This window comes from Rana temporaria, chromosome 5, assembly GCF_905171775.1.
Source record: "Rana temporaria chromosome 5, aRanTem1.1, whole genome shotgun sequence".
In the NCBI taxonomy this organism is placed as follows: domain Eukaryota; kingdom Metazoa; phylum Chordata; class Amphibia; order Anura; family Ranidae; genus Rana; species Rana temporaria.
This window is the reverse complement of record NC_053493.1, coordinates 258,812,937-258,831,257: the sequence shown is the minus strand read 5'-3', so window position 1 is coordinate 258,831,257 and position 18,321 is coordinate 258,812,937. Positions and strand designations below refer to the sequence as shown.

Here is an 18,321-nt window from a genome sequence, read left to right as displayed (position 1 = left end):
TCCGATGAAGCTGACTTTCATCAATCTTGCCTACACACCATCAGTTAAAAAACGATCGTGTCAGAACGCAGTGACGTAAAACACAACGACGTGCTGAGAAAAATGATGTTCAATGCTTCCCAGCATGCGTTGACTTGATTCTGAGCATCCGTTGATTTTTAACCGATGGATTTCCCCACAGACGATCATTTTTTTCTATCGGTTTTTTAACCATCAGATAATTTTAAAACAGGTTCTGAGTTTTTTCACCGATGGGGCCCACACATGATAGTTTTTTTCTGATGAAAACGGTTCATCCGACCGTTTTCATCAGACAAACCGATCGTGTGTACGCGGCATAAGGGTGTCTGCATTCTGGACAAAGTAGTAAAGCGGACACCTTTTGACAGCAGCACTGTCAGTCTGGGGTGAGGGAAGTGTAAAGGCCCGTACACACGATCGAATATTCCGACAACAATTGTCCGATGAATGTGCTTTGTCGGATAATCCGACCGTCTGTATGCTCCATCGGACAATTGTCGGAATTTCCGACAACAAATGTAGGATGTTCATGCTCTCAAATTGTCCGACAACAAATGTGTTCCGTCGGATCATCTGATCGTGTGTACAGAAATCCGTCGGACTAAAATCCAAAGTACAAACTCACAAGCAAGGACCAGCCGGAAGTGTTCGGTCTTGTAAAACTAGCGTTCATAATGGAGATATCACATTTGTGATGCGGCAAATTATGAAATCTTAAAATGCAGCGCACATTCTTTTCTTCTTTATAGAAGAGAATTTGCTGGTGATACTGACGGAATAATGACAAATGCTTTTACAAACGATTAGTGTTCTAGTGATATCAAGAATATAATTTTATTAATTATTTTTTTGTTACCACAACCCCATTATCCCCATAGTAGTTTTGAAGCTCAAAGATCCAACTCTGTTTGTGTCCCTTGTTATTACCGTATTTATCGGCGTATAACACGCACAGGCATATAACACGCACCCTAACTTTAAGAGGGAAGTTTCAGGAAAAAATAATTCCACAGCCCCCTGCGTATAACACGCAGGCACAGTTTACCCTTTATTTTCAGGGTAAAAAAGTGAGTGTTATACGCCAATAAATACAGTAATATTACATTGTATTTTGAAATGTCCCTGCCTACTCCCAAACTGTCATTTGAAGTTAAACACATAAGTACCGGTAAGTATTTGTTATAATTTCATTTTTTTAACAAGAGGACGGCCGTGATGGATAAACTGGTGGAATTGGTGAAGCCTCTGTACCCCAGGGCAGACATGAGTTATGTGAAGAGCAAAATTGGGAACCTGAGGACTACATACAATAGGGAGCACAAGAAGGTCGTGGACTCCAAGGGATCGGGAGCAGATGGGATATATGTCCCCAGGATGTGGTTTTACAACAAGCTGCCATTTTTGACAGACCAGACCGAACCACGCCCATCGCTCTCCACCCTTCTTTCCACATCAGCTTAGGCCAATAAATAATTTGACATATTCTCTGTCATCAAAATTAACAAACTGAAACAAAACGTGCAAATGATACACAGAAAAGGAACTAAAGTGTAACCAATATAATCATACTTAAAAGAAAACAAAAATATAAATTAGTAGCCCCTAAAATCCCCAGACCAGTGGCCTTGCTGGGGATCCTGGGGCTGAATTTGCCACTGTCCACCATGCTGTGGGGTGGGTGGGGTTGCTGAAGTTGGTAGGGTTTTTGAGGTGGGTAGGGTTTCTGGGATGGGTAGGTTTGTTGTGGAGGTGTGTGCTCCAAATAACACAGATGTGTTTTTTTTTGTTAACTCACGTTTCCTCGCATTTCTGAGGAGCTGGAGGATTAGCCCCTCGCAAGTCAACCCTTTGGTCCTCCTCCAGCTCCCAGAGCTTATTTGCAGTAAAACAGCCAAACCCTTCAGCACTATCTGGTGCTGTCATGATGGCTGATATTGCCCGACTCAGGAAGTCAGCCGTGGCCTCATCCAGGTTGAAGCTTATCCTGGCCCTTTTGGTAGGAGGGCGCTGGGGAGGGATCTGACACTCTGTTTGCCTGCTGGGCCCAGCCTCTTCTTGACTCAAACTTTCCTGTGTGTGAAAATGGAACATCATTTTAGCTTTTCGGTCATCAATCACACACAATTTTCAGCTCATTACTGTTGCAAATTGAATGTGGACAAATAGAAAAGACTATCTTTCTGACCCCAGCATTTATCGTTCTTGTCCTAATCCTTTTTGGCCACTACTGTCTATTGATATGGAAATCACTTTATTAAGGCAGAAAATTATTATCAATAACATCTAATTAACATTATTCTATTTTTTGGTATAAATCTTTTCAACAATGCTATACCTGGGTCAAGCTGGGCTCCTCCTCTTCTTCATCCTGTGTAGGAGCAGGGTCAGTATCAGTGGCTTCAGCTGATGTGGAGGGTAGTGTGGGAGGGATTGGAATGGTACAGTTTGGTCAGACAAAAATCGCATGCTGTTATAGTACCACAGCTTGGGCACATAAATCTGATCTGCTGCTACTCTGTCACGTACCTTACCAGAGGCCGAAGTGCTGAGAGGGCTTCCCTTGCGACTAAGTCCAGAACGCCCCCTGGAGGTGACACAGGGGGTGCTATGCCCAGAGATTCAGGAGTTGCCAGCTGCGACTTGCTGAGTAGACGCTGGAGATCAGCTGTAGACCAGGATAGGCAGTCAGGCAGGGGTACCACGGAAGTACCAGATGAGATGGTGTAGCAGGAAAACCCAGGGGCGGAGTCAGGAGCCAAGCCGGAAGTCATACACGGGCAGCAAGCAGAGAGGAAGTTACTGGAACAGGTCGGGAGGCAAGCCGAGGTCATACACTGGATCAAGCATACAGGAACAGGACACAGGATAAGCCGGGAGACAAGCCAGGGAGCATGCACGGAGAAGTCTAGTCAGGCAAGCCAGGATGTCAACAGTGGTACAAGGGAACAGGAACTCAGGAAACACACCAAGGGCTGAAGATCATGCAGAAGTTGGTGACTGCTGCAGCAAGCTTTAAATAGGGCACTGACGCCAGGAGTCCTGCCCGCATTGCGTGCACAGTAAAGAACACAGAGTTGATAGAGTTGTTGCCCGTGCTGGTGTGCGCATGCGCTCTGTGTTCGTTGGTCCGTGCCTCTGCTGCCTCTGCTGCAGGGCAGGTTTGCCAGCTCTTCCACGGGTGGTTCTCTGATATACTCCTGATTTCAGTGATTTCTCGACCCTCTTGCACTCCTTGTTATATGTGCTCCTAAGGCCCCCAATTTTGGTTTTCCCAAAACTGTAGGTTGCCGTGGGGTGCACAGTCTTCACCAATTCCACCAGTTGATCCATCGCTGCCCTCCTCTTGGTTTTATTTGAATAATGTTTATGTTTCACTTGCCACAGACAGCTGAGCTCCCTGTATTTATCGATAAATTGGCTCATGAATTTGTGGGAATTTAACTTGTCCCCCAATTTGGTATTAAGTATCAGATGGCTGCAAGACAGAACACAAGACAACCCATAATGTTAGGCTTATAACTCATAATCTGGTCACAATATATTGTATCAAAATATATATAAAAGTGCACTTACACCTGCTTAAGGGAGATAAGTGGCTAAATATATAAAGCAGCGCTTACAAAACTAAATAAAGATGTGAATATATATATATATATATATATATATATATATATATATGTATATATACACACAAAATAACAATGTAGTGATGATCACAACACATTGAAGTGTAAAACAACCACACACAGATGATCGGACGGATAAATGATTATCAAAAACCTGTGAAAAAAAATAGTGTTTAAAGGTGACATAAATAAAGTTCATAAGTGTTGGTCTCTTCCTCAGATTCCTCCAGAATCCTCCACCCTTCAGAAAAACGCACTCACCAGAACGATAGGCCTCACACTCTCATGTTTGGCGTCAAAGCTTAAACCAGGACCACTCAGATGTATTGATAAGAGATCCGTTCCAAAATAGTGCAATTCAAAATTGTGTCCACATAAATAATAAAAGAAAACCCACAATAGTGTAATACTGTAAACCAGTTTTGATAAAATACAATGCGTAAAATCTTCAAATTATACACTCACAAACAAACTCTTTAACCAGGCATTAATCACTCCAAATCAAAAAGGTGTAATCCAATATTCCTTGCAGGTGAGTTAGTGGTCACGGCGGACCCTCAATCAGCATAGAAGTACTCACAGCCCTCAGACCGTTTGCAATATTCCAAAACTCCTTCCTTATTCCACAGCAAGCTCAAAAAACGCCATACTTCAAAGTATACACGTTAGTTCAGATTGTGATAAGATGACCACGCCCCCGACATGTTTCGTCATGTGACTTATTCATGGGGTTGGTCATTAGCATCTAAATCCGCCCTTTTATCTTAAAAAAATCCCCAATTAGCAAACATCCCTTTGGGAGGGTGCGCGCGCATATCAGAGCAGCTACGAGCAGAGATTGCAAGAATTCAGAGCCTCACGTAATGAAGACTCCCCCAGCCGCACCTCCTAGCTCGTTCCACCCAATGATTGACATTCGTGACGCATCTCTCATGTGAGAGTCACACCTCTCCCATGTAAGTGGAGCGTACGCTCCTAGTGTGGGTCCTCCCCCCACCCAAATGACTGACAGGCACGGCATCTCTCTGGAATAAGTGAAGCGCGCGCTCCTGATACGTGACAACCGCAGCCGCTAATCAGCTGATCGAGTGTCCCCGCAACCACGAGTCACCTCCTCACATTCTCTTGTAACTCACATTATAATGATCGTACTTTTACAAACTTAAAAACATGGGTTACACGCTATTGCTGCCAGCAAATCTGAATGGCTTGGACAATAGCATACAATATGTATATATATTTCTGCTCATTGCCTGAAAACATTTAAAAACATTAAAAAACTAATGGTTAAAAGTATTAAAAATTAGAAATTAGCATATACTTCAACACTCGGTGGGTGATCCCAAGTTACATATAGCAATATATATATATATAAAAAATATATATAAACTATGTGCATGGGTAGTATATATATATGTATGTGTATACGTATAAAAGCATTAATATCACAAACATTACCGGACTATTCCCACTAATCGAAACTGTGTATAATTGATCTGATGACCTCTATCATATCCTCATTATTTCTTTATATTCAAAGCAATTATATGGGATGTTATACCTCATACTATACAAAAAAGTGCCGCATCTATCTCTTGATGACCCAAAAAGAGTGTTTCACAGTTACATCGGGTGACTATACTCTGGACATTCCTAAGCATTATTAATGAAGCCGTTCAGATCCACCTCTATGTTGAGTCCCCTTGGAAAGAGACATTTTAAAAGAAAAATCCATTTGGTTTCACGCTGTGAAAGATCTCTGACCCTGTTCGATCCCCTCCAAGTAGGGTACACACAATCAATGCCACAGAATTGAGCGAGAGATGGATCTTTATTATGTTTCTCTTTAAAGTGTACTGAGACACTGTGGTACTTGAAACCCTTCTTAATATTTGCTAAGTGTTCAGCAATGCGTACTCGCAGAAGCCTCTTGGTCCTCCCTACATACAGTAACCCACAAGGGCACCATAATAAATAGACAACATGGGTAGTGTTACACGTGATGAATTCATTTATGTCAAAAACGCTTCCATCACTGCCCATTATTTGTCGTTTACCCCTATTGTGTATTTTGACTGTTCGACAACAAATACATTTTCTACATGAATAAAAACCTTTGAAATCAATTTTCAAAGTTTGCTGATTGGGCGGGTCCAAAATTTTGCGGACCACCTGATCCCCAAAATTAGGTGCCCTTCTATAAATGAACCGTGGTTGATTAGGCAAAATTTGCCCCAAATGTCTATCTTTGCCCAAAATATACCAATGTTTTTTAACCACTTCCATACAGGGCTTTTATACACGCCTCCATACCGGGCCTATTCTGGCACTTCTCTCCTACATGTACAAATCATAATTTTTTTGCTAGAAAATTACGCAGAACCCCCAAACATTCTATATGTTTTTTTAGCAGACACCCAAGGGAATAAAACGACGGTCATTGAAACGTTTTATCTTGCACGGTATTTGCGCAATAATTTTTCAAACGCCTTTTTTTGGGAAAAAAATTGTTTCATGAATTAAAAAAATAACAAAACAGTAAAGTTAGCCCAATTTTTTTGTAAAATATGAAAGATGATGTTACACCGAGTAAATAGATACCTAACATGCCACGCTTTAAAATTGCACACACTCATGGAATGGCGCCAAGCTTCGGTACTTAAAAATCTCCATAGGCAATGCTTTGACATTTTTTACAGGTTACCAGTTTAGATTTACAGAGGAGATCTAATTGTTGCTGGCACTCTAACGCACGCGGCGATACCTCACATATGTGGTTTAAACGGCGTTTACATATGTCGGCGGGACTTGCGTGTGCGTTCGCTTCTGCGCGCAAGCTACTGGGGACAGGGGCGTTAAAAAAAATGTTTTATTTCTTTTTTTTTTTACATATTTATTTATTTTTTTATACCTTTTTTTTTTTATCACTTTTATTCCTATTACAAGGAATGTAAACATCCCTTGTAATAGGAATGTGTGTGACAGGTACTCTTTATGGAGAGATGCGGGGTCAATAAGACCCTGCATCTCTCCTCCAGGCCTGAAAGCATGAAATCGGTGAAAAAAAATTCACCGATCTCATGATTACAGTTGCTTAGCAGCCGCAACCGCGGCTTTGTTTACTTACGGGGACCCGGGCGTGACGTCATCACATCGCGCCCGGGTCCTCCGACGGTCATAGAGATGACTGGTGACCAGATTCTCCGGGCCCCCGATGGCACGGGAGAGCCTGGAGAAGCACCGGATGGCGGCGGGAGGGGGGGATGTCCCCTCCCGCCGCCTGTAAGAACGATCTAGCGGCGGAACCGCTATGATCGTTCTTACGTTGTGCAGAATCGCCGGCAGAAGAGAAGGATATCTGAATGATGCCTCTAGCTGCAGGCATCATTCAGATATCCCCCCACAAAGCCCAGGACGTCATATGACGTCCACTCTGAACAGTAGAGGTCCTTTGTGGACGTCATTTTACAATGGGCCGGTATTGAAGTGGTTAAAAATAATTTCTATATCCCTATACTGGGCATGAAACCCTGTTAAAAATCCCAATAGGTGCTGATTATTCACAGATGTTGGTTCCTTCTTCCTAAGACATTGGTCTCTGGGAATCTCACCCACTTGTTGAATAATGTCATTAATTTCAAACTCCATATCCTTTTTGTACAAATTTATGTTTTAACACTTCTGCTTGCATGTAATAGTCGCTCTCTTCTGTACAGTTTCGTCGGACTCTAAGAAACTGCCCCTTGGGTATATTCTTAATCCACGCTGGGTGGTGCCCACTTCTAATTGACAGGTAGCTGTTACGGTCCGTGGGTTTAAAAAATACTTTGGTTTTCAATTTCCCTTTAACTTTTTCTATGGTGACAACTAGAAAGTTGACAGACCGATTACCAATTACATGTTCTAGTTTGATATTGTTAGTGTTAATATTGAGGGTTGCCAAAAATTGTAGAGCTTCAGCTTCTGGTCCCTCCCAGATAAAGAAGAGATCGTCAATGAATCTTCGGTAATAGATCAGCTGGGCTCTAAGGTTCAAAAAATGTGCCTATCTTCCCACTTAGCCATAAACAGGTTGGCGAGGCTGGGGGCAAACTTGGCCCCCATCGCCACGCCAACCTGTTGGGAAAAGAAAGAATCACTGAACCAAAAATAGTTATGTGTCATACAAAACTCTAAAACATGTCCCAAAAACTTCTTCTGAGTGTGTGGGATGTCATCCCTTTTGCTCAATGCCCAGTTCAATGCTGATGCAGCATCCTCATGCTGAATGATAGTGTAAAGTGATGCCACGTCTGCCGTGACCAAAAAAATTTCCGACTCTGGATTAATGACTATTTGCTCCAAAGATTGTAAGAAGTCAGCCGTATCCTTAAGGTAAGCCTTCGTGTTACATACACTTGGTTGTAGAAATTTGTCAAGGTATTCACCTAGTCTAGCGGTAATAGATCCAATGCCGTTAATGATCGGACGGGCAGGTGGGGTCGTGGAGTTTTTATGAATTTTGGGCAATGTATAAATTGCCGAGGACAATGTGGGGAGGGCCTTAACTTTGTCTTTGTGGCAGATGAGGCCTTTGCTCTGGGGGAACACCTTATGAAGACTAGGAGCTGACTGCGCAGGCACCGTGAAGAGCCAAGTCCTATTTCGGCTATTTTCGGGAAGCGTGACGTGCCATAGCCGGCCGTCAATCATGTTCCCCTCTGCATAGGAACGCCTACTTCCTGCGGGGAGTCTGAAACTTAACTACAGGATTAAACTGTGAGTACGGCGCAAAAAAATAAAATAAAGACATACTGTAGCTCGCGCTAGTATGCTGGATGGCATGGTAGAATTTTTTTTTTTTTTTAGGGTCAACCCCCGCTTTAAGTTACTAGGCTAGGTGTGTATGGGCCCAGGGTAGCATGCTGGGGAGGTTAGTGAAGGAAAATATGCACGTAGGCCAATAAAAAGCTTACAGCATGCATGAGGACAAAGAGGACATTCACAGCATATTACAATAATGGGAATGATGGAATCAAGAAATTAGTACAATACATTTGAAAACATTAATTACATAGAATGTGATGTTAAAGAAGAAAACTTACCAGAATATAGTCGTTCTGCAGGACTTGTATGATGGCACAACAGGTCTCTGAAATAATGATTCCCAGAGCCTGGGGAGAGATCCCAGTGGTAAACTTGATATCATGGAGACTTCTCCCTGTCGCCAAATACCGCAAGGTGGCTATGAGCCTTTCCTCTGGTGCAATAGCAACCCTCATGCAGGTGTCCTGCTTCCTAATATAGGGGGACAGCAAGGACAAGAGTTGCTGAAAGCAAGGGGGCCGTCATCCGGAGATAATTCCTAAAATTATTAGGATTATTCTCCTGGAGCTCCCGCAGCAAAGGCATATAAGAAAATTGGTCACGATTAAGCAACAAAATTTTGGTCCAAAAACTCCTCCTCCTGTTCCTGGACCTGGATAGAGTCAAAGCAATAACTCCAAGCCCAACATTGCTGGTTGATGAACGACCGTTTAAAAACAAACTGAAAAGCACAAACTAAAAATCGTGAATCAACACTGACCAAACGTCTACTAAAACGAGAAAATCACGAGATTAGCAGAAGGAGCCCAAAGGGTCTTCACAGGAAAGACTTGACAGTGAAGTCTACAGCCAGTATGTTATCTTAGCGAAGGGCAGCGGGAGGAGAGAGGGGCAGGGGAGTGTTTAGCAATCCTAGAGCTGTGCATTTTTGTTGATGCACACTGTATAGGAAGACACAACTCTAGTAACTGCATGCAAGGGTAACTTCATAGATTGTTGCAAGAAAAGGAAGTCATCCTGAAACAGTAAACTTGGGGCAGCAGTCATGGCACCAGCTTAAACTGCGAAGGGTTGAAAGATAAAGAAGCTATATACTCAGCAAGTGATTGCATCAGTTGCTGAAAGTGTTTAAAAAAACTGAGGGTTTATTATCACTTTAAAGATACGTTACAATATCTACCCTTATTGACACTCTCTGCTCTTCTTTAGCATTAGAGCAGCCTGAGCCTGCTCACCCCAAGGCTCTTGAATGGGGTTCCTACAAAAACTTGAACCTACTAAGCCCACTCCCTTTTATTTGCTGCTCAGTGATTGCAGTATTCTAGTCTGCATCTCCCCAAGGTAATACATAAAACCTTACCTTTGAGGGAGATTGCCCGTTTCATCACTGCTTAGATAAGTACATCAAGAAGACCACAGGAGTAAGGAGCACTCTTCCTCCGCAGAAAAAATAAGACTCATGCTTCTGTGGGTAGTCCACCTACTTCTGATTCTAGGAAAAGTTCCTCTGATCCTTCTCAGGCCTCCAGCTCCAAGTCTGAAACAAACCCAGAAGAAGATGTGGTTCTGCAAGCACGTCAAATCTGACTTTAAACCTTCTTCTCAGTGGCGAGGCATCACCACTTGTAAGAGCAGATGGGTGTCTGTCTGCTTTTTTTGGCATTCTGCTGCCAGGAAATCTCAATTTTTTGGGTCCAGAGTGTCATTTCCAGGGGCTACAAGAATTTTGATCTATCTCTTCCTTCTCCCTGATGCATGCTCTCAAAATTGCATCTCTCGCAGGGAAGATGGGTGGAAGTATTTGTGTCTCTCTCTTCCCTGGGCATTTTCTGGCTTTAGTAGACATCTGGGATGCGTACTTGCATATTCCCATTTTCCTCCTCACCATGATGCCCTTCCCATTAAGCCTGTCCATGGCACCCTTGTTTTCACTAAAGTTCTTGCCTCAGTCCTAGCTCTGATCCATTCCCTGGGCATATACATTGTAGGGTACCTGGCCGATCTCTTTCCAAAGGATTATTTCTTCCCTATCCCTGTATTGTCCCTGTCCAGCGGAAAAATCTTAACCTTTAGAAGTCATCGAAACCAACTCACTGATCAGAGTACTTGAGCCTGGCATTGGCTATGGCCCTGAGTAGAATCTTCCTGCCTTGTGCAAACCTCTGTACTACTCTCATGCTCATGGATCTTGGGCTTGCGGATAGTCTCCTTTGAGACCGTACTGTATGCTCAGTTTCACTGTAGACCATTGTAACTAAACATTTTTGGCAGCATGGGACTAACACACTTTGTCCTTGAACTGCCTCATGCATGTGTCTTGAAATGTCAGACTCTCACTGCCGTGGTGGATTTTCAAACCAACGCTGTAGTTAGGTAAACACTTTTCCCAAAGATGTGTAAATTCTTACAGCAGATGGCAGTCTGTCAGGTCATGAGGAGGAATCTTAGATGCCTTATCGTTGCAGGGGACTTGGTTGTTGGAGTAAGCCAGTCTTCCCATCAACAGCCTGAACTGGGCTATTTGGTTGTCTCTTCAACACTTGACCCCTCAGTTGTGAAGTCAGCTGACAAGAATCTAGTCGGACAATGCATCAAGCATCAGGGAGGCACCAGAAGTCATGCTGCTACAAGAACTGATTTGATCCTCTCATGGGCTAAACTGCCTATTCTTGTTCTATCCATCTGAAGGTGTTTTCAAGTCTTATTCCTTAGCTCTTCTTGTGTCCACATTCAACACTGAACGGGACAGGTTTATTGCCAGGTCCAGGGACCCCTGGGCCTTTATAGTGGACACTCTGGTGACTCCGTGGGATCAGTTCAGTCAGATCTACTCCTTTTCCTTCTCCCTTGTTCGCTTCACAGGATCAAGATGCAGAATATTCCAGGCTATTTCATCGCACCAGGCTAGCCCAGAAACGTGTGGTAATCAGATATACTAGTGGCAGATTGTCCGTAGGCACTTCTGGATGACCCAGGACTTCAGCCCCAAGGGCCAGTCCACCATCCTGCATCTTGGTTGCTGGCTTTAACAGTTCGGCTTTTGATGTGCTGATTCTAAAGGGAGAAGTGCCTTTCATTAAAGGGGTTGTAAAGACAAAAATATTTTCCTCTTAAATTAAAGTCTGACAGTAGCTGATAAAGTAAAAAGTAATGTTTTGCATTATAACTAGTTTGATACCTGTTGAAATCGAGCTATTTTATTCACCTTCGTCACTCCTGAATTGTTATTCTCACTGACTTCCTGGTTTGCGGTGCGCATTCATTCTTGCTACATCACGGCCTAATGGGAACTACAGATATAGATTAAATTATAGAGCGCACACTGATTGAAGGTGAGAGGCCATCTGCAACATAATTCCACTTAAAATATGGTTTAGAGAAAATTCCTATAGCAGGATGGGATGTGGAATTTTAAATGTTGCAAAATGGATGTATATAACAAATAAATATTTAGGCCTGGTCAAACCCCAAAAAAATTGAATATACAAGCACAATTGATTAAGTAAAAAAGATTTATTACAAAAACATAGAAAGAATATAGAAAATTTGACATATGTTTAAAATGTTCAGACAAGAAATAGAAAAAGTACTAGTGGTGCAAAAAACTGCACATAGTCTTCTTCGGACAAAGAAGACTATGTGCAGTTTTTTGCACCACTAGTACTTTTTCTATTTCTTGTCTGAACATTTTAAACATATGTCAAAGTTTCTATATTATTTCTATGTTTTTGTAATAAATCTTTTTTACTTAATTAATTGTGCTTGTATATTCCATTTGTTTGGGGTTTGACCAGGCCTAAATATTTATTTGTTATATACATCCATTTTGCAACATTTAAAATTCCACATCCCATCCTGCTATAGGAATTTTCTCAGCAATCAATTGATCTAATAAAAAACGAACCTTTAGTGTTCCTTTAAGGTAACCTCTACCATCTTAAAAGCTCGAAAGTCTGCTTCACGCAAAGTCTAGCATCTAACATAGAAACCTATTTGCATGGTGTAAGATCAGGAGATTTCATCTTAGTAAATACTCATTGGGGCAAATTGTCTTTCCTCCAGTATTGTCTAGATCAGCATATGGCTCTCTGCTTCTCGCTCCAACATTGCAAGGTTAATTAGACAGGTCGTCATTCGAGCTCATGGTCCAAAATATAGGGTTTCCCCCTTGCCTGTTAAGATTCACCCACCAGGTCTGTTAGTGATTCATGGGCATCAGACATCTGTTTCTCAGATTTGCAAGGCTGCCACCTGGTCATCTGTTCAAAATCTGTTACAGAGGAACTACAATTATTGTTAGAAACAATTAAAAGTATTGGCTGGGAAGCTGCAACTTCCTGATGTTTTACAGCCAGCTCCCCACAAGATGCACTGTGCTTTTAGATTGGTCCCACAGCCTCCTTTTAAAAGGATAAGTTTATCTTTGGTAACGTTATATGTTTCGCTAATATTTAGGTTAGTTACCAAAGAGGACCTGCCGGGGCACCCTCTTGCATATGCTGAATCCTCATATCTCCCCAAATACCATAACATCAAGATATGATGTAGCATGTCACTGTTCAGGTGCCTGGTGATTGGCCCATCACTGTTTCCCGAAACCTGTAAGAAAGTCTTTAGCTTTGTGTAAGCTCTGACTGAGATCAACTTAAGGCTTACACATGGTTTCTTCTTCTAATCTCCATGGAAGAGTAGAACATCAGGAGAGTAAGGACAAAGTTGTTTTGCCCAGCATAGGCAAAGCACAACTTTACTTCTATGTTATAAAGTCAAACAGGGACCAACATTTTTTTTTTTTTTTGTTTAGTTTATGGGGGAGAAGAGTTAGATTTTGTATTCATATCTGTGTCATCCTGAGTTATTCCCCTTACTTACTGTTCTGTCTGACCCCTGTTAAATGTAGAGAAAATTAAGAGAAATTCCTTACGGGGCACACAGACCATCATAAAAACCTGACAGAGGTTTCAACTCTTTCCACACATATTGATTATTGCTCTCTTTGTTCTTGTTAGGAGATTTACGCTTCCCCAGTGGGAGTTTGACTATAGTTGAGCTGTAAATTACTTTGTTCCTAAAGTTTAGTTTTAAACATGCCTAGTATAAACAAACTTTGGCTGGTGTATAAAAAGTGTAATAAAGAGAAATGTACTTCCTACCCATAGCAACCATTTGGAATTATTGTTTCATCTTCATACCTGGACTGCAGAAATTAGATCTGGAAGCTGCCTGCTTACTATGGACAAGAATATATGTTTATTGTAGCACATTTTTCCTATATTGGCATTATATAATTCAAGTATTTAACATTCCCATTCAACACCTTTGAGCAAAGACAAGTCACACTCCCCTTGTTGCTTGTTGCCACCACGCTCTGCAATAACTCTTTAGTATAATTAGCAACTGCAGAGTGAACAGGAAAAAAGGGCAGAGCTCCATTACTTATAATTTGTGGTGTAATATTCTAACAGTGAAAAAAGAGGTGGTTGTATTGTTTATCCTATTTCTGGGAAGTTACAACAGAAAATACATCCACACTGCATTGGCTGTAAGGCAATGTTGTGTATAACATTTGTGCATTCATTTATTAAGATCTTTGCTACAGACACATGATGGGTTTACAGGTAGAAAATATAGTTTCTTTACACATGTTTTTCCTGTCATTTGTTATGATTTAGCATTTCTTACTTACTCCATTTTTTCATGTATTTTTTTTTAACAGTTACGGCAGTGTTCTATTATCATTACTAAATAAGGATAGCCGGTACTTGATGGTAGTCTTTGAATACGATCCAAAGTTGATGACAGGTAAATAACTAAAATGTTTGTTTGTGTCCTACATTTCCTATGTTTGTTATGTATCCTACAAGAGTTATTTTATCTTATGTGGCAGCACTGATGTTTGGTAAGCAAGTCAAGTCTTGCTCCAACTTCAAATGTTACCACTGTAATGTTCGGGGAACCAGCTTGATCGCAGGACACAGGCTTTGAAATAAAAACTGAGGTTTATTAAACTTAAATGGCTTCACAGCAGCAAAAACAAAAGAAATAACAGTCTCACCGACTTGTACAGCTCAGAACTGCTATCGCAGTTAAACAGTCCTTGCAGGTAAGTTTCCCAGTAGCAGGCTTTCAGGCAGGACACTGCCAAGTGCTTTTACAGCTTTTCACAGCTTTTCCATGTCCACCATTCACCATGCACAGCCTCCTCTATGCTCCTTCACTCTCACCTGCAACTTCCTGTCTGCTTTAAACCACTTCCTTAGACAGGTGTGTTAACCCTTTCCGTTCCCTTAAAGGCACCACAGTCCAAACAGAGGGGAAATATAACGTCCTTCCAGGACCCACGGCGTCCTGTACACCACATTGACTTCACAGACTTCCACTGCAATTTAAATTGGTCTAAACCAGGAGTCTCCAAATGTTTAAACAAAGGGCCAGTTTACTGTCCTTCAGACTTTAGGTTGGCCGGACTGTAGCCATCTGGAGTATAAAATGTGTCAGCATCAGCGGAAGTAAACAACGCCCCATCTTTTGTGTCAGTGAGTGGAATTGTGACTCATCATTGGTGTAATTGGGAGTAATAATGCCCCTTCGTTGGTGTCATTGGAAGGAATTGTGCCCCTTCGTTGGTGTCATTGGGAGGAGTTGTGCCCCTTCGTTGATGTCATTGGGAGGAGTTGTGCCCCTTTGTTGGTGTCATTGGGAGGAGTTGTGCCCCTGTGTTGGTGTCAATCGGAGGAATTGTGCTCCTTCGTTGGAATCAGTGGATGAACTAGTGCCCCAAGGACCAGATAAAACAAGCAGATGGCTGCAGTTTGGAGACCACTCGTCTAAATTGTTAACCCTACTAGCTATATCAACCTTAAAAAAAAAATCTCGCCTAGCTATACTGCCTGGTGCTTTGTGAAAGGTTAATATCTGGCATGAGGTAGATGGATTTCTATTTAAAGTCAAAACACAAATTTCAGCACTTTAGTATACAGTTATAGAAAAGTGACGTGATGCTAGAGTGGAATTCAAAAGCATTGTGTGGGGAAAAAAAACAATTCTTGGTGGGAAAGTCTAGATTTAAGTTAATATCTGGAAATAGAAGAGGACAAAGCAGAAATATTTATCTACAAAAAAAAGTATTTAAAGAAAGGGAACTGAACATTTCCATAGGTGGAAATTATATACTAAAAAGAAAATTATTTTGCTTAATACTATTCGAGCCTGGGAGGCTGGTCTTAGATGCGAGTGTTTCAAACAAGAAAAATTCACCCTTGGGACTTTGAGTGAGGTGAGCACTATGGAGCCAATAAAATAACAGGAGTAATTGCAGTATATATGTAATTCAAGTAAAAAACAGTACATACATTAATGTCATGAACATAAACCAATTCATACAGAATGCAAAAAATAGGTAAAATGATATTACAAGTAGCTGTCCATATTAAAAAACACACACAAGCATCAAGTGTATACCCGACGCGTTTCGCGAGGCTTAGCTCGCTCTTCAGGGGTAGATGCTCGTGGTATACCTAAAATGAAAGGGTCACAACTTGAGCAAACACAACATCTATTTTGCCTGTATTGATTAACTGTTTGGTACGCATTTATGTACAAGGGGGTATTTTGGGTCATTAAAACTTTAAAACGGTACTGCTCTATATGGATTTTATATTTTCCACATATATGATCACGGAATCGAACATCAAGTATATCTAAGGTGGTGACCACAGACGGTGGAAACGGATGTGTATGAAATGCTTTTTGAGATCTTATATTTGGTGAGTGCATCCCCTTAAAGCAGATGTCCGCTGAAAAAAACAAAATATTAAAAGCCAACAGCTACAAATACTGCAGCTGCTGACTTTTAATATCGGCACACTTACCTGTCCTGGAGTTCAGCGCCGTCCGCAGCAGAGGACGAGCGATTGCTCGTCACTCTGCTGCCCCCCACGCCGTCCTCGGTGAGGGAACCAGGAAGTGAATCGCTCCCGCTTTACTGCCCGGTTCCCTACAGCGCATGCGTGAGCGGCGCTGCGCCGTGCTGACTGGCTCCCGCTGTGTTCTGGGAGCCGAGTGTTTCCCAGAACACAATGGGGGGGGGGGCATCTGACGTCCTGGCCGCAGTCTACCCACAGACTGTGTGGCCGGAAGTGGGTGCAAATACCTGTCTTTAGACAGGTATCGGCACCCCCCTCCCCCTGAAAGGTGTCAAATGTGACACCGGAGGGGGGGAGGGTTCCGAATTCACGGAGGTGGAGGGTGGAGCTCCGCTTTAAGGGGACCAATCCCCCCACGTGGTGAACATCCCTTGGTGAAAGGAGCACTTATGATAAGACCATTGACCAATCACAGCAATCCCTGTCATCCACACTGACTATTTATATGAACTTTTTACAAACGCAAGTTTGTTTGCAGCACTGCTTTAGGGCCATTGTGAACTCTTTGTTTCTTTGAGTTTTAATATTTCTGCTTTTTTGCATATTCTACATTTTTAAGCAGCTGCTATACTTTGATATACACATCTGACCATTTGACATAGAGATCTTTGTAGCATATTCCTAAGCGCTGGGCTGTACTACTAGGCAGGGCTACTCTTCAGTACTTTTTGGTTTATATATATATATATATATATATATATATATATATATATATATATACATATATATAGTGACAATGCGGGGTGATTAAGCTCTAGTGGTGCATGCGTTTTAAGGAACACCAGTCAGTTCAGACTGTATTTTTTGGGTGTAGCAGACAAATTTTATTTAAACGAAACAAACGTCACTCACTCTTATTTAGTCAAACTCCCTCCTGGAGCTTATTTGCTCAGCTTCGTGCTTCTTGGTCGTGGGCCACATCTGCCTCCTGCAGACATACATACTTAGACTGACGCCTGCAGTCTTAGGCCTCGTACACACGACCGAACATGTTTGCTGAAACTGGTCCGCGGACCAGTTTCCGCGGACATGTTCGGTCGTTTGTACGGCCGACTGGACCGGATTCCCGGCCGAGCGGACAGGTTTCCAGTGGACAAATGTTTCTTAGCATGCTAAGAAACATGTCCGCTGGAAGCCTGTCCGTCGGACATGTTCAGTCGTCTGTATGACTCACCGGACAATCGGACATGTCCGCTCGGCCGAAAGCCCTCGCATGCGTCGAAGTGATTCGACGCATGCGTGGAAGCATTGTCCTTCCAAGATCGCGCACGTCGCCGCGTCATCGTCGCGGCCACGTCACCGCGTATCCTGTCTGTGGGGAATTTGGTCTGATGGTCCGATACAGCCATCAGACCAAATGATCCCAGCGGACATGTCCGATGAAAACGGTCCGCGGACCGTTTTCATCGGACAGATCCGGTCGTGTGTACAAGGCCTTAGACTCCCAGAGACCGCCTGTCTCTCTCTCGTGGAGCCGTCTCCACCTTAAATCCCTCCCAACTTCTACACCAGGCCACCTACCTGTAGGGTGGAGCTGTTCCCAAGTGTGAGCCCTGAGCTGTCTTCCTGAGAGCAATATAAACCCAGCCCACAGGTGTGCAATCAGTATTCCTGCCAAAATCAGGTATACATTGCTCAGATGCACCTGTGACATGGGATTGCATCTCCACAATATATACATGCTTAATGTTGTTTCTGGTTGTCCCAACTTCTGTATGACGCATCAACACATACACTATATTACCAAAAGTAATGCAGCTATAACGACTTAAATGTTTCTAGAAATGCTGTCCACAAGGTTTAGGAGTGTATCTATGGAAATGTTTGACTATTCTTCCAGAAGTGCATTTGTGAGGTCAGGCACTGATGTTGGAAGATGAGGCCTGGCTCTCAAGGTCTCCACTCTAATTCATCCCAAAGGTGTTCTATTGGATTGAGGTCAG

At 42.5% G+C, this 18,321-nt stretch overlaps 1 protein-coding gene across 1 annotated transcript in view; it reads left to right on the top strand.

Annotated features, from left to right (window-relative positions):
- The window catches only part of LOC120940750 (thiopurine S-methyltransferase-like), a 73,983-nt gene that overhangs the window by 45,853 nt on the left and 9,809 nt on the right, over positions 1 to 18,321 (top strand). The window contains exon 7 of the mRNA XM_040353776.1: positions 14,170 to 14,255. Within this exon, the coding sequence (XP_040209710.1) occupies positions 14,170 to 14,255 (86 nt within the window). The remainder of the gene's footprint in view (positions 1 to 14,169; positions 14,256 to 18,321) is intronic.